Source organism: Lucilia cuprina, chromosome 3 (genome assembly GCF_022045245.1).
Source record: "Lucilia cuprina isolate Lc7/37 chromosome 3, ASM2204524v1, whole genome shotgun sequence".
NCBI lineage: Eukaryota > Metazoa > Arthropoda > Insecta > Diptera > Calliphoridae > Lucilia > Lucilia cuprina.
The window spans coordinates 64,538,342-64,556,037 of NC_060951.1; the positions used below are offsets into that span (position 1 = coordinate 64,538,342).

The 17,696-nt window shown below is 26.9% G+C and overlaps 1 protein-coding gene across 3 annotated transcripts in view; it reads right to left on the reverse strand.

Moving 5' to 3' along the window:
• Window positions 1-17,676, reverse strand: part of LOC111674834 — a 30,469-nt gene extending 12,793 nt beyond the window's left edge. Inside the window, exons 1-3 of one of the 3 annotated variants that reach the window (XM_046945856.1) lie at window positions 17,551-17,676; window positions 17,136-17,483; window positions 16,875-17,053 (exon numbers count right to left, since the gene is read on the reverse strand). In XM_046945856.1, the coding sequence (XP_046801812.1) occupies window positions 17,049-17,053; window positions 17,136-17,483; window positions 17,551-17,611 (414 nt within the window). In that variant the 5' untranslated portion in view covers window positions 17,612-17,676 and the 3' untranslated portion in view covers window positions 16,875-17,048. Of the gene's footprint in view, window positions 1-16,874; window positions 17,054-17,086; window positions 17,484-17,546 lie in introns of those variants that run through there. The other 2 variants (XM_023435498.2, XM_023435499.2) reach the window with 2 other exon arrangements.
• Between the last annotated feature and the right edge of the window lie 20 nt (window positions 17,677-17,696).

Consider the following 17,696-nt stretch of genomic DNA (forward strand, 5'->3'; position numbering starts at 1 on the left):
ATAACTAAATGCTCTTTTTCAAAAAAGAGTTTTATAAAGAGTATTTAAACCTTAAGAAACATAATTTTTGATTAGTATTGAAATTTCAAAAATTTTTATTTTAAACTATGCATGTTTTAACAAAATTTGCATTAAAAATATGTATTCTTTAAACAAAATGGACAAACGTTAAAAACTTAGTAAAATAAACGAATAAAAAAATATATAAGAAATAAAAATTCATTTAAATAAAAACACAAGAAACACACATTTTTTAACTAGTCTTCATTTAAACGTGTTTTATTTTTCAATGAAACAACTTTTAGCAAATCTAAATTAATACATGCTGGACTTGGTATGTAGGTTTGTTCGGTTTTACGTCAATAACACTAAGACATTATCGAAAAACATTTATTTTACCAGTAACCAGTCTAAAATTAAAGTATCTATGTACAACTATTTCAAATGTCTCTGTTTTTTTTATATTTCATGACTACATGCAAAATTCTGAATATTTATAAGAGATTTTGTGGTTTAAGTTTGTATTTAAATCTTCTTTTATGAATACATACTTGTAAATTATTTATAGGAATTTTTTATTTACGTATTTACTGTGATCGATCGATGTCGCTGACGTCGAGAATTTAGATAGTATTATATAGTCGAGTTCGTAGAGAGGTCTCTAGTCTATACTTTAGCTAGGACGAAAGGTAACACTATAGTCAAGATTATATATACTACATAAGTCAACGATTAATACTATAGCCAAGTATATAGTCCATCGACGTCGTTAAAGTCGAGAATTTAGATAAGTATATAGTCAATAAACTAATCTTTAGTCATGACAACAGACTAGTAAGGTCAAGACTATTGACTAGTCTGCAGTCACGACTATAGAGTTGTCTTGTCTGTAGACTGCTATAGTCTTGCCTACTTTAGTTTTGACTTTATGCTAGTTTTTAGTCTTAAATACAGACTAGTCAATAGTATTGACCTTACTAGTCTGTTGTCATGACTAAAGATTAGTTTCTTGTCATGACTTAAGACTAGACTGTAGTTAAGACTATAGATCAGTCTTGACTTAGACTGTTCCGTAGTCTGTAATTATTACTACTAGCTCGTCTATAGTCTTGACTACAGAGTCGTCTATATTCTTGACTATAGACTAGTTTATAGTCAAGTAGTAGTCTATAGTCAAGACTCTAGTAGTCTGAAGTCATGACTAAAGGGTAGACAGTAGTCATGTCTAGTCTGTACTCAAGACTATAGACGAGTCTGAAGTCATGATTACAGTCATGACTATAAACTAGTCAGTAGTCATGACTGTAGTAGTCTATAGAGTCGTTTGTAGTCTTAACTGTAGTTATGTCTTCAGTTTAAACTATAGTAGTCTATAGTCTGTAGTCATGACTGAAAACAAAACAGTAATCATGGCAAGTCTGTAGTCATGGCAAGTCTATAGTCATGGCTAGTCTGTAGTCAAGATTATAGTCGAGTCTATAGTCATGACTATAGCCTAGACTGTAGTCAAGACTATAGAATAGATTGTAATCAAGACTATGGAATATACTGTAGTCAATACTAGTAGTCAAAAGAATATAGTAGTCTTAGTTGTAGTGAAGACTATATTCTAGTCTGTAGTAAATACTACAGATAAGTCTGTAGTCAAGTCTATAGTGTTGTTGTCTAGTAGAAAAAACTGTAGACAAGTCAAGTCTGTGTAGTTAAGGTAGTGGACAAGTCTGCAGTCAAAACTATATACAAGTTAACAGTCCACACTATATATGTACGTATGATGTCTTGATTAAATATATTTCAGACTATGCATAATCTTATAGTTCAGACTGTACATTGTAGCTGAGAATACACACACCTAAATGCCAGTCTATATCAGACATATTCAAATTACAGACTATAGCCAAGTCTTATTTTTGATTAGACTATATAAAAGTTTATAATGCAGACTATATACAAATCTAAAGCCTAGACTATAGTTTATAATCAATGTGTCTTTTGCTATAAATTAAGAGATTTAAAAATAATAAAGCCTTTAGAATTTTTAAACAATAACTTTAAAAAAATTTGCAATGTGACTTTTTTAATGTCATTTCAAAGACACAAGTATTTCCCCCCATTGATCCCATTAAAAACATTTCTACATAAAGTATTTTTTTTTTTAATTTAATACCTAAATTATTCATAATTATCTAGATTTAATTACTCACAATCAACTCATCGGCAGTTTTAATAATACAAAACAGAACTTTAAATAAAAACAGAACTTTAACGAAACAAAAATAAATTTGCAAATGTTCGAAAAATAAACAAACAATACAATTCAAATAAATAATTGCCCTGGAAAATCCCCTAAATTTTCATTTTATATGAAGAAAAAAAAAAAACACAAAAAATTGTATCATATGCAACAATAACGACTCAATAATAAGGTATTTTAAACATGATAAACTGATTGTTGACGCGCTTTGATTCCCAAAACAATTTAATGGTTGTATGAATTATTTTTTTATATTTTTAACTCAATGAGGTACTTTTTTTCAACGGTCATTTGTATACTTTTAATAAATTGAAAACAAATTGTTTTATTAGCTTCACACATACATATTTATATTAAAATGATTTATATTTACAAAATTTATTTTAATTTAAGTGACTACAATTATAAAATAAATTAATACATATTCAGCTTTTAGTTGTGTAAAAAAAACGTGATCTGCTGTAAAACCTCATGCCTATGAAAACAATAAAAACTTGATGACTGCTGTATTACAGTTACTGGTACAAATATGAGTATAGATTCGATTATTTAAATAAGAAATAAATTCTGAATTATACATAAATATGTAGTGGGATTTACAAAAAAGCAATATTAATATTTTAAACATTTATATTAATATTATATAAACAGCTCAACTGGTTTTTTTTTTTTGAAGCAAAATTCAAATGAAACTGAAATTATTCAAAGAAATTTTTAATTTGTTATCTCCATTTATTTGTGGTCAGCAGACATATACGGTTTTGAATAAATTAATTTTATTTCTATTTTAAGCCTGTATTTGTACTCCTACCGTAAATTAATATTTAAATTATTTAATTTATTTTTGAAGTTATTAAAGTGGAAAACTATTTCCTTGGAAATCAGATATGTAATGAAATTTCCTTCTGCATCTATTAAAAATATTCAAAATATGTTCGCTGAAAACTCTACACTTTTGAAAAATTTAAATTGAGTCCTTCCTGTTCTCTTTTAAGGTTAACTTTAATCGGTCTGTAAAATTAACGTATCAAATCCTAAAGACTGTTAATTTGACAGCATTTGTTATTATAATTTGACTACCGAAATTAAACCGTCTGACAGCTGTTGTTACACTGACACAGACTTAAGTCAGACAAATTTTTATAAATAAACTACAACTTCCTTTCAAAGTTTTGCGTAAATATTACAAATCGTTATTAAATGTAATCAAAACCTTAGTAAATGTGTAATAAATTTCATATGAAAAGCAATTAAGAATTAATATATAACTGTAAAATATTATTGTATCAAACATTTAAAATTTGTTTAAAATAATTTGTTTCTTACATCAGCGAACAACTTGTTTTATTTAACACTTTATTATTTATCCACTTAAAATGCAATTCAATTCTTTTACATTTACACTACCAAGTCAGTTCAATTTGTTCTCATAAAAATATAAAATCAAATTGAAATTTATGACCCGTCTTGCCAACTTGCCAAGCAGACACGATGCACATTATATTTAAAATAAATTTCTACTTTATTCAATTGCATCAGTTTTTGTTGCTAGTTTTAAAAGAAAATCTATTGCTTTATAGAATTCCTCCTTTCTGCACCTTTCTCCGTTCAAAAGTATGAAATTTTTATAATAAAGTGTTTTTGATTTAATTTCAATCAATCAAAAAAAAAAAAAAAAACACATGTTACGAACACACGACGACCTGGGTTCCAGAATAAATAGAAACATTGACCATCAATTTCGATTTGTTTCGACATGTCAAACTTTTAATTTTCTGCACATCTTTTGTGATAAACATGACAATTTACAAAATCAAATTCAATTGAATATGATCAAACGAAAGACGATCGTTGGAATCGAATGATTGAAATATAATAAATACATTAATTGGTGTTAAATTTAGATGTTAAAATGATGAGGGAATATTTGCAATATTTTGCAAAAATTTAACAAATTGTTACTTTATTACGATCAGTAGATCAAAATGAAATGTATTTTTGAGAAAAAAATGATTTTTTTCTTACTGTGTATAAGTATTAACGTTAATCATCTGTCTGGTCATGCAAATAATTGGAAAATATTTATACGTCAAATATGAAAGGAATTGATGACGAGAAAGATAAATTAACTTTAGTCATGTGTCTTTAGAATGCACTGAGAGAAACAAACAAAATGTTGGAAATATTTTTTATCATAAGTTTTTAAATGCAGAAAAAAAGCAATGCCATTTAGTAGAAATCCTTTCTGTTATAGTTTATTGAACCGGTTCTTTAGTTCTAGTTCAGTTCAGTTCTAGTTCAGCTCTAGTTCAGTTCTAGTTCAGTTCTAGTTCAGTTCTAGTTCAGTTCTAGTTCAGTTCTAGTTCAGTTCTAGTTCAGTTCTAGTTCAGTTCTAGTTCAGTTCTAGTTCAGTTCTAGTTTAGTTCTAGTTTAGTTCTGGTTATATATATATGTATATTTTTAATATTCATACGTAAATGTTTAATTAATTTCAACTGTTTTGCATCATACAAAAATGATTATAAATAAATCATTTTTCATTGTTTTAATATATTAATATTTTATATATAATTGTTGTTTGTGAAGCATTTATTGGGAATATAATAATAATAATAATTTTCGTCATAAAAAATGAAAATTTATCAACAATCGCCCACATACATTTGTTTTGGCGTTTTTTGTGTTTGGTGACCCATGGAATTTGTATATTGTGTGTTTTTTAATCTAAATTCGTTTTATTTTCAAAACAAACAAAAAAAGTCAAAAAACGGAAAACATTTTGCAAACAATAACAATAAAACGGGGGTTTATTTAAAAAACAAAACATATTGTTTTAATTAATAGAAAATTTATTTTATATAAAAAGTTTAACTAATAGAAAACCATATTGCAATTAAAAACCCATAATATATTATACATAAATTAATATTTGAAGAAATTTAAAAGAAAGAAAACAAAACTTTTTAAAATAATCATTTTGCATAGCGAAACAGATATGCGCTTCTGTTTTAAAATGTTGTATTATATAGAAATTTTTAAATTTCCCCTTTACGACTTGAAGTAGAAACAGGTTTCTTTCAAGGATCCAGTCACGGGACTTGTTTTAGCATGTTTCCTTTCCCCTATAGATACATTAGGTACACACATTACGCATCGTATTTGAAATAACAAATGCAAAATTTCCAAATATAATTGTTTAAATAATTATATTTCGAAAACACTTCATTAGTACCTTGAAAATAATGAACAATTGATATTTTTGTTTTTTTTTTTTTTGCAAATTTTGTTTAAATAATATTGGCACAATATCAAGTGAATCGAAAAACAAGACTAACATTTGAAAATAATTTTTCAATATTTGCGTATACAAATATATTTAGAAAAGAAGGTTAGAAAAATAAATAAAATAATAATATAACTTGGGTAGGAATTTTTTTTTAAAACAATATCAAACTCAATCTTAAACTTTATATTAAGGCATTTATCACTATAATACTGTTATTAAGTTGGTTAAAAGATTTGTTTTCTTTCTTCTCAACTTGACAACCCCTTAAATAACATCTATAAAAAGGAATATGTTAATTAAAGCAAGTTCCTACTTTCTAAATATGATCAAGGCATTTTTTAATTGATATTTGATTTCCTAAAATTGTTTATATTAGAGTGGTTCATAACTAACTAGTGAAGAATCCGGAATCTGGTTATTGAAAGAGCGAAGTCGAAAACAACATTCTAAAATATTAACAAGTATTTTACAATATATTTACTCGATTAATGTTTAAGTTCTATATCTAGTTCAGTTCAAGTTAAGTTCTAATTCAGTTCTAGTTCAGTTCTAGTTCAGTTCTAGTTCAGTTCTAGTTCAGTTCTAGTTCAGTTCTAGTTCAGTTCTAGTTCAGTTCTAGTTCAGTTCTAGTTCAGTTCTAGTTCAGTTCTAGTTCAGTTCTAGTTCAGTTCTAGTTCAGTTCTAGTTCAGTTCTAGTTCAGTTCTAGTTCAGTTCTAGTTCAGTTCTAGTTCAGTTCTAGTTCAGTTCTAGTTCAGTTCTAGTTCAGTTCTAGTTCAGTTCTAGTTCAGTTCTAGTTCAGTTCTAGTTCAGTTCTAGTTCATTTTTAAAATACATTTCATTTGAACTATTAAATGCAACCAAAAAAACTGTATCAGTCTAATAAAATATTTACAAATTTATAACTCAAAATAAAACTGAATCATTGACATTGACTTTCAACTTGAAAGTGATAAACATTCAATTGTTCTACACTAAGTAGCTATTAGTATATGTGTATGCAGCACATGTGCATATAAGAGATAAATCCAATATGTATCTAGTAGAATGAATAGTTCTTAAGTAAGATATATAAAAAACAAAAACTAAATTTTAAATAATATGTTTTATGGGAAATAAGCAGTTTCTCTTCCATACAACAATAATTGTACAAATTAAAAACAGAGACAATACAATAAAAATGAATTACGACACATCTTAATTTTTCATCATGTTCAGCTAAGAGACCGAAAGAAAAATAATGGAAAAAAATTTGTACAGTTAAAAATATTATAAACTTATCTTCATACAGTACGGATGCAAAAGCAAATCATATTATCTCTTTCAGTGTATTTAATAATAAAAATTTATCGATTGCTTCTGTTATTTTTGCTTGCAGGAATTTCAATTGATAAATTTAAATTTATAAATTCGAAAAGAAATAAAATAAAAATTATTTTTATTTTAACCCCACATATAAAGCGACGATAGAAATATAAATTTATTAAATTTTATTAGTACATGCCATACAATTTTGTTTAAATGCTGTTGTCAGCTAGTTTTATAACATATTAAAACAATCATTAAGAAGATAAATGCAGTAAATTCTAGTAATAAGTGACAAAATTGTATTAGAAATTTCCTTTTTACAACAGTTTACTGTACGAGTCTGTCTACCTTTAAATAAATAGAATTTTAATTTTGTACATTTGTATTTATTTTATTGTACAATTTACCTAAGTTTTTGTATTTATATTTGATTTTTTTCTTCTTCACACTTATTTTGTAACATTTTTTTTGTACGTTGCACTTGAAAATATTTTTTTAAGTAGTTTTGTGTCGGTCGCGTGTAAATGCATTTTGAGTAGAAGTCTGCTTGTACAATTGAAAATTGTATTTTTGGTCTGCTTTTGTTGCAAAATTTTGTTGTAATTCGTAAATAATAATAATGAAAACAAGAGCCAATAATAAAAAAAACTAACAGAACAAGTGCAAAATGTCAAATTGTCTGTTGTTGGTCGGCCTCTTTCTTTCTTTCGTTATTTTTTTGTGTGATCATGAAATTAGACAGACAGCAAATCAACAAAAATTTAAAAAATAAGAGAAAATAAACAAAACAACAAATTGCCTAAACAAAACGTAATCGTCATCATAGAAAAGCTGTTGTCTATAATAGATCATACAACATGTTTAAAAAATATTAGAAATTACCAGAATAGCTGGGAAAAATACTACAAAAATATTTTCATATTTCGGCAAGATTTTTGAATTTTGAAAGGGGTGTGATAGTTTGTTATAATATGACATTTGATAGATAGATGTATAAAACTGTAAATATGCAATTTCCATTAAATACAAAAGATGCATTTAACAGAAAACTTTTAATTTATTTATTAGTTTTTACATTTAGTTGGAATGGATATTAAAGTATCTTTCATATAAGATTAAAATATGGAAAATTTTGTCACCATTATGAGTTAACAAAAAGGAAAGTTGAATATCCTTAAGAAAATACATGTTATAAAACTTTCATCTTCTTTTTGATTATCCTTTTGAAATTGAAAATTCAGATTTTCAACAACGAATCAAACTTTCAGCGAAAAGTTATTTTTTACAGAATTTTACATTTGATAGATAGATAGACAGACAGACAGACAGACAGACATACAGATAGATAGATAGATAGATAGATAGATAGATAGATAGATAGATAGATAGATAGATAGATAGATAGATAGATAGATAGATAGATAGATAGTTAGACAGATAGATAGATAGATAGATAGATAGATAGATAGATATTGGTTCCGCCGCCGACTTACGTTGGTATTAGTAGCAAAAACTACTGACGAATGTTGTATTCCGTTGGAGAGGTCGTCGCTTAATAAAATGAGTCTAGCGTTAGGTGATCATAAAACTTATAGGATACATCATTTTAATAATTATTTTTAAGATAACCGCTTAACTTTTAAGCACCATAAAGGAATTCATGCACTGCAGCGGGCTCATATAGGACAATTTCGGATAAACCAACCCTAGTAATCGCTGCTATGATACCAATTGATATATTGGCAAGAGACTCCAAATTTGATGCAAGCACACGCTTAAAAATTATAGAGATTTTAGGAGTCAGAATATAGATGAGTTGCAAGCTAGGTGATCAGCATCTACCAAAGAACGATGGACACGTATTTCGTTCATACTTATTTCGTTTTGACCTATATAGCCAACCCTATTGTCCGTAATGTTTTTTGTGTCTACTTTTTTCGACTGAGAGAAGGATCTTATAAAGACAGATAGGTACAGATATTTGCACAAATAACATTGTACAAATAATGCTAGTGTCACTTAAAAATTGTGAAAAGCGATGTAAATATATGAAAACTGTGCTTTTAGAATAGCGAAATTAAGAGGAACTTAGGGTGGGTTTTTCAGATAGAGATAATCTACATTCTTTGTTTAAACATAGTTTAATACATGTTTTGTGTTTTTCAGTAAACAGTAACATTACTTATTATCTTAGTTTAACTGAGTGTTATAAGTGAGAAATCACAATTATAAAAAGCAATAAAACAATGATTTCGGAAAAACAAAAACTTAATATTTTAAGTTAATTGCAATTTTCTGATTTGTTTTCTTTTATTTATTATTGTTTTATATTTTACATTTTACAGAAGTATTATTTGCAAAAAACAGATGTTCGTTGTTTATATTTTTGAGTGAAAAGTTGGCAGTACTGACAAAGTTAACTGAACTTAAATCTAAAACTGAAAAACACAATCATCGGTTAAAGTCCGCCTAAATTTATTTCGAGTTTAATCTAACAGCAAGTTAAACCTAGTTTAACTGAGTAGTAAGAAACCCGCCCTTAGAGTTGTAAACTTCACTTGAAATCTGTTTCCCCTGCTGTGATGAAATACTTTTGCATTGATTCCGTAGTTATAAAGGGGTCAGCGAAAACGAGGTTGTTTTAGCGGGTCCTCATAAACACTCCTTTATAAAATCTCTAATCCTTTTAGAACCTCATAAAGTTTTAATTATTATTAAAAATAATAATTAAAAACTTAAAAACACCTGATTTTTAACTAACATCATAAAATATTTATTTCGTATTTTATTTGGTGCATTAAAAAAAACAGACATATTTTTCTTTTGTTTATTATATAGACAAACAACAACTTGTTGTTTGTTTTGTAAACAAAATTAAAAAATGTGTTTTTGTTTTTAAAGAAAAATTCTTTAGAAAACTATTTAACAAAACGTGATTAAATGACGACCGGAGAAAATAACACACCAAAGTTAGTATTTTGTTTTTAGCTGCAATTGCACTAGTTGTTATATGTATATACATATACACACATATATTTTCATATTGTTTTGGATTTAAAAACGAAAAAACAATTGTCACTTTATGTGAAAAAAAACAAACAAACAAAATAAACACGAATTGTTGTTTTGTGTATTTTTAAGCCGCTATAAGTATTTTAACTAAATAAAGAGCTTATAGATAAAATGCATTACATAGACAAGGAGTTGTTTATTTATTTCAATATAGGAGGATGGAAGGAAAATATCTATAAATATGATTTTGAGTAGAAGTACCTATTAAACAAGTGGGGATATAGGTATGTACTTGCTAACTACACAGCTGTAGCAGTAGTGAAAAAGAACACAACATGACAACATACCACCAGACTTCAACAGATAAATAATTATTAAGCAAATCTATGAAAACTTGCAAATATTCTAATAAGAAAATTTTTAAGAATAATATAAAAAACTTCTTAGATATTTTGAGATATTTTTTAGATTGTTTTCGTATTTTACAAAATAAAAATCATGCGCTTTTGTTTTGTTCGACTAGATGTATAAATGTGTGTAATATCCGAAACAACAAATTACTATAATCATTTTTTTTTTGTATGCACATATGACGGATGGGTGGTAGTGGTTATATGAATGAATGAACTATTTTCTTTTCAACTTCCAGAATATTATAGTTTTTAAACGAATGTATGTGTTCCAACGGCAATACAACAATAATAACAGTGAAAAATAATAATAATAATAATAATAACTACGAGAAAAAGTTAAAACGTAAATTGCACATTTAGTATTATTATGCAGTTAACAAATTGTACACACACACACAATACATTACTATTACATTAGAATATACAAATATACATGCATATGTATATGTACACATACTAGATACATTCAGACATATTACATTCAATATTTGTGTAAAAAGATATTTACACACAAATAATAAAAGTCTCAGTTGCATTTATTTAAAAAATTAGGGTATCTCTGCAGTAAATAAAATTACAGATTACAAAATATTACAAATTCAAAATAACAACTTATACGTACACCCTAAACTGCATAGTGTTTACAATGTTCCGAGTAAAAAACAACAATAAAAAAAAACAAAATTGATTTATTTATGTATTTGTTAAATTTTATTTAAACGTAAAAAAGAAACGAAAAATAAGAAAAATGCAAATTTCGCATTTCTGTAAAAGATCAAATGAGACAAGAAACAACAAATTATAAAGACAGCGAAATTGCGACTTAAAATTTTTTATTATTTTTTTTATCGAAACTCGAAAAAACTGCATTCTTTGTATTACAAAAGCAATTAATATTGTTTACAAAAAAAATTGGTTTATTTTAGGCACAAATTAAAAAATCAGAGTGCAATTCATTAAAAATTTTCAAGTAAACAACTTGTCATTAGAAATAATTAGTTATGAGTTTTAAAAATGATATTGCATTTCATTTGTTTTAATTCTTAAAAATCAATACAGTAGATGATCGAAAAAAAATCTGTGAATGAAATTCAGCTACATGTTATATTAGAAATTCAAATTTTTTATTGACATCACGAACAAACAATATTTTTTTATATTAGATCACGTACGACTAACGTAAGTGCTGTCTGTCACTCGTCGTCAAAGTGATCGTTATATACATACATATTTAATAAATAAGTAATCTGCAAGTTCAAGGATAAAATTTTATAAAATGGTCTACTATACAGTCTAGTTTATAGTCGTGTCTATAGTCTGATCTATAGTCTGTAGTCTAGACTATAGTTTGGTCTATAGTCAGATCTATGGTCTAGTTTATAGTATGGTCTGTAGTCTAAACTATAGTCTAGTCAGTCAGTAGTGTAGACTGTAGTTTAGTCTATAATCTAGTTTATTGTCTATTCTATAGTCTAGCCCATAGACTAGTCTATAGTCAAGTCAATAATCTAGTCCAGAGTCTAGTTCATAATCTAGTCTATAGTCTGTAGTCTAGACTATAGTTTGGTCTATAGTCTAGACTATAGTTTGGTCTATAGTCTAGACTATAGTTTGGTCTATAGTCTAGTCTATAGTCTGTAGTCTAGACTATAGTTTGGTCTATAGTCTGTAGTCTAGACTATAGTTTGGTCTATAGTCTGTAGTCTAGACTATAGTTTGGTCTATAGTCTAGTCTATAGTCTAGTCTATAGTCAAGTCTATAGTCAAGTCTATAGTCAAGTCTATAGTTAAGTCTATAGTCTAGTCTATAGTCTAGTCTATAGTCTAGTCTATAGTCTAGTCTATAGTCTAGTCTATAGTCTAGTCTATAGTCTAGTCTATAGTCTAGTCTATAGTCTAGTCTATAGTCTAGTCTATAGTCTAGTCTAAAGTCTAGTCAATAGTCAAGTTTATAGTCTATTCTAAATTCTAGTCTATAGTCTAGTCTAAAGTCTAGTCTACAGTCTAGTCTATAGTATATTCCACAGTCGATTATAGTTTACAGTCTTGTCCACAATCTACATATAATCTTTAGTCCCAATCAGGGTACTGAGAAATATATAAATGGATTTTGTTGAAAACCTCAATTAATATGTAAATGCAAAAGCATAAAAGATGGTCCTTGGACAATATTAAAATTATGTACAAAACATAACAGTTAATGACCCCTGACAAACACTATTATTATAATTATACAAAACCATATTATTTATTTTGAATACAAATATTTCTTATGGTTGGTCTTTGGTCAATAAAAAACTTTCAATTTTTAGTTATTCTATATCGGTTAAAGTTAAGATGGAAAGTTATATGACCTTTATTCAATGTGAAAATTTGTCGAAAAGAATGACTAGACTAGAATAGAATAGAATAGAATAAAAAATGAAATTGTGAATACAAACAAATAATAATAATAAAAAAAGAGTCAAATTGGGGTCAACATGTGGCGAAACAACAACTAGCCAGTAATTACATAAAAAAAGCAAACACTATAATAAATAATATTGAATAAAGATACTTTTACAAATTCGTAGTTTTTGTAGCTAGATTTTATTGAATTTTATGGTTTTGTTACTGAAACATTAAGAAATAACCACTATCAACTATTATTGCGGTTTTCTGTTTTCTTTACAAAAAATTTAAAATTTTGTATTGAAATAAAAACTATGAATATTGACGCTTTGCCAAAGATGACGTTTTAAATCAAATAACAACAAGACACTTTTCCACTTGAGTTAATATGATCTAATCATTAGAAAATTACAAATTTATTATTTAATATTGGCTCTCTAGATTTATGCACGTTAGATATACATATACATATGTATGTATATATATTTATTATAACAATTATTTTGTATCTGTTTTAGTTTTTTGTTTTTTGCAATTTAATCTTATCGTATTGATAATTATTATTAGTTTTTTTCGCGAGTCTAACAATGGATATGAAATCTACGTATTTACGTGTTTTTGTTGTAATTTTATTTCTATTGAAACTTTTAGTATAGTATTTTTTTGTAGTAATTCTACAAATATTTCAATATATGTATTAGAAGTACTTAAGACATTAATCATTTAGTTTAATTGTTATTTTTCCAGGTATTTAATTGTCTCTACGTAAGCACCATTATTAAAATATTTTAATTATTGATTTATTTATTTTATTTATGATTGGAAAAAGAAAATATTTTATTCAAATTATTCCCAATTTTATTTTCAACGAGTTATACCTTGTCCGCGTTGCAGTCCTTAATTAGTCATGTGGATTCGACATGTAAAGACCTATGCACACTCATATTAAATAAGTGGTAGATAGATAGATAGATAGATAGATAGATAGATAGATAGATAGATAGATAGATAGATAGATAGATAGATAGATAGATAGATAGATAGATAGATAGATAGATAGATAGATAGATAGATAGATAGATAGATAGATAGATAGATAGATAGATAGATAGATAGATAGATAGATAGATAGATAGATAGATAGATAGATAGATAGATAGATAGATAGATAGATAGATAGATAGATACATAGATAGATAGATACATAGATAGTTAGATAGATTCAAAGCATATCCAATTTGATCTTCTCTGGAATGCTTTCTTAAAAGTTAAAGGAACTTTTTTATAAATAAGTAGTAAACACTTTAAAAGCATGATTGTTTAGCATTTTGCATATGAAAAATTTCGAAGGTAAAAGTTGTTTATCAAACATTTAAACAAATATAAAGTTTATGAGTCATAAACATAACAAAATTACTAGGAAATGGGGAGTAGTAGTTGTTTAATTGTTTAACGAACAATTTAAAAATAACCTTACAAAAATTATTTACTATCTTGATAGTAAATCGCTTTTTGCTCAATACTACACGTTTCTGTTTTTTTGTTTACTGGCCATGCAGCACAAGCCTCCAGGGTTAATACGTCACATAAAAATAATAAAATTTGAAATCAATAAAATCTATAATTATAAAAAAAAAAAAACAAATTTCAATAAAAACTAACACATGCAATACAGTAATTTTTGGTTAGTTTAATGTTTAAAGTGGCACGTATGCCCAGTAATACAATATAACCAAACCAAACCCAAAACGACAAATATTAAACGCAACTTTTACACTTCCTTGCCCTCACTAAATAAAACGTTACCAACCGATACACAACACGCGCTTAACAAATTTTCATTTTTTGTATACTATAGACACGTTAACATATTTCGGTTTTTAGTTCTTCTCACACTTTTCATCTGTTGTTCTAAGCATACGTTTGCCCTTGACGGTGTCCTTTTTGTACTTGCTCTCTTTGGTAGAATCTTTAGCGGTCATTAATGTTAGTGTGTATGGCAAAAAAAAACATTTAACAAAAAAGCTGAATGAGTGAGTTCTCCCCACATGTCTAAATGGTTGATTGTATAACATGTTTGAAATTAAGAAAAGAAAAAAAGGACTATTTTACTCACTTCCAAGAGAGTTAAAAAAATCATAAAATTTCAAATAGAAATGTATGTGAGAGAAAAACAAAACTTCCTTTATTGGAAATTTATATATGTAAATAAAAAGAGAACCATCAGCATATACTAGATTTACACTATATAACAGTATAACACAGTTCCAAAGAGTATATGAATGTATGTGGATTAATAAAACTTAACTAAAAGTGGGCTCGTCTACAATAACAACAAAGACAGTGGATACATAAAATAATAGTATGTATGTACATGATTTCATATTAAGACAGCAAGCAAAGAGAATGTGTTCTCTATGTACATACATACGTATGAATAATGAAAATTTAAAGGAATTTTAGTATATAAAAAATAAAATGTACTAACGCGTAGGTAGTCAAGTCATACCTTAATATATTTGTCTGTAGGTGTATGTAAACTTGTTTGTTTTTTTTTTTTTTTTTGCTCTATTCTTGTTTTGGGGGTAAAGTAAGGAGGCCAGTCAATGTCACCCTGTCAGTATACGAAAAGAAGTGATGCAAAACTTTTGGATTATTGCGAATATTTTTTCCTTTTCAGCATTTTTCTTTATTTATCTGGGGTTTTTTGTTTGTGGTTCATGTTGTTAATATTTGTATTTGTACTGTTGCTTGCTTCTTCTTTTTTCCCTGTACTTCTTTAGTCATGTACTTGTTTTTATTCCGTTTTTTTTTATTATTTTTGTTTGCATTTTTTCATTCATTATGAAATTAAATATTTGTTATTGAAATTAAATTGTTTGCTATATTTCAATACATATTTTTGTTTTAAATTGGTTTTATTTCGTAAACACAATAGTGGTCAATTGTTTAGTGGAAATTTTCATAAAATTCGTAATTAATCATTTAAAATATATTTAATTAAATGTTTCTATTTTATTTGCCACCATTGTCGGTGTATGTACTTTGTTGTCTAAATTAAAATATAAAAATTTCAAGACAAATTCAATTAAGCCAGCGACAGCTGTTTTTTTATAGTTTCTGGCAAAATTGTGTATGACTTTTCACTTGTATTTATAACTTATTTAGCAATTTGACTTTATAACAATGTTTGTTATAAATTCTTAATGTTATGAAGTTGTACAACAAATATATATATTTAATTATGAAATTGGTAAATAAAGGTTTATTTAAAAAAAAAACAAAACGAGACATGATGACATTTGAAGGTCGTCTTTTTGTTTAACACCACATAATACCCTACACCACTGATTAGGATGTTGTTGTAACAGTTCGACTGTGGCCGATAGTTCTTTCATGGGGAAAAAAACTTTCGGTTGATACAGCTGTCGCTGGGTTTATAATCTTTGACCGAGTATGATTCGGTTCATTCCGAAGCGAAGATCCAATTGTTTAAACTCCATTGATTTTCTAAAAGAGTTATATGGGCCATGAATTTTATTTGGCCTTTTACTTATATATTTCAAATTATCTTGAAAATTGCGATCATGTTCGCTGAAGGTTTACATGGACATATAGCTGAGCGGACACAGCTAAACCGATTCCGAAATAAATGTTTTTTTATATACAAGCGTTTATAAGAGAATTTTAGAAATTCAAGTAATTTCCTGAAATGTCCCTATGAATGGGAACAAGGATCAAATGAAGCGCGATCATTATGAAAATCGGAAATTTGATTAAAGCGATTTTCGAGATATTTGTACATTTAACATAAATCAAATTAAATATACTTATCAGCTTAAGTTTTATTTGAGAGAAATAAAACACTAAATAGGCCAGATATTAATATAATTTAAATAAGATATGATTCATTCTAAAAGTTTTAATAAAAGGAAGGTGTTTTAAAAAAATTTAGGTAAACAAACGTACCATATTTAATCATTTTCAATAGTGCTAGTCCTTAAGCCATATTTCATAACATTATCCATAAAATTTCGACCTCATATCAAATCGTTTGTTCATTTGAAAGGATTTTCAAATTTTAGGTAACATTTTCGTCATAGCCCTACTATGACAATAAAGGAGTGCAATTATTAAAATTATATTAAAATAAATATCATTTGTTATTACTTTGTGGTACAGCATTGGTTATATGAACAAAGTAATTATATCCCTTTAATTTTTTAAATAAAACTAAAAATTTATCATTTAACGCTTTGTAGCAAGAAACATTCTTTCAACTACATTTATCTTATTGGAGTTTTATGTTCTTTAAGCTCTTTTCTTTTCAAGTTACCATCAATGTTTTTGCTGACTTAAGCAATGCATATTAAGTAACAACACATTTTATCCTATTAAATTAAAAAAAAAATATTAATACATACATGTTCTAATATATGTTTTCTTTATTCTCCTCTAGTACATAAAGACTACCTTTACCAGATTCTTGCTCCTCGTGAAAACTACGACTACCCGTAGGATAATTATCTGATTCTTCGGTTATTTCAGTGTCAACTCCTAAATCAACTAATAATACATCAATATCAGAACACTTCTTGCGTGCTGTTTCAATGGAGGAGCGTATATTTTCCATGTAACTAAGAAACTCTTGACCGTCCACAAGGGAATCCTTGAGTATGCAATGAAGATCTTGTAAAATTTCATGTTCATTATTTTTGTGATGATAATCGTAGTTGTTGACGCAAAATTGTGTATCACGCTGAAGATCGTCCAGTTTTTCTTTTAATAATTTTATGGCGTCGTTAAAGGAAGACATAATAACTAAAATAAAGTAAATAAAATTCAATAAAAATTAATTTAAAATTGAAAATTTTTTATAATTACAAACTTTTGAGTGCTTTTTTGTCTTGTTTTGAGCGGTTAATTTGACATTTAAAAATGGATGACATTTGAAAAAGTGCTGCCAAGTTTGTTAATTAGCATTACTTTTTTGCAGCTGGCAGTACCTGTAAAATAAACAAACTTTTAACAAAT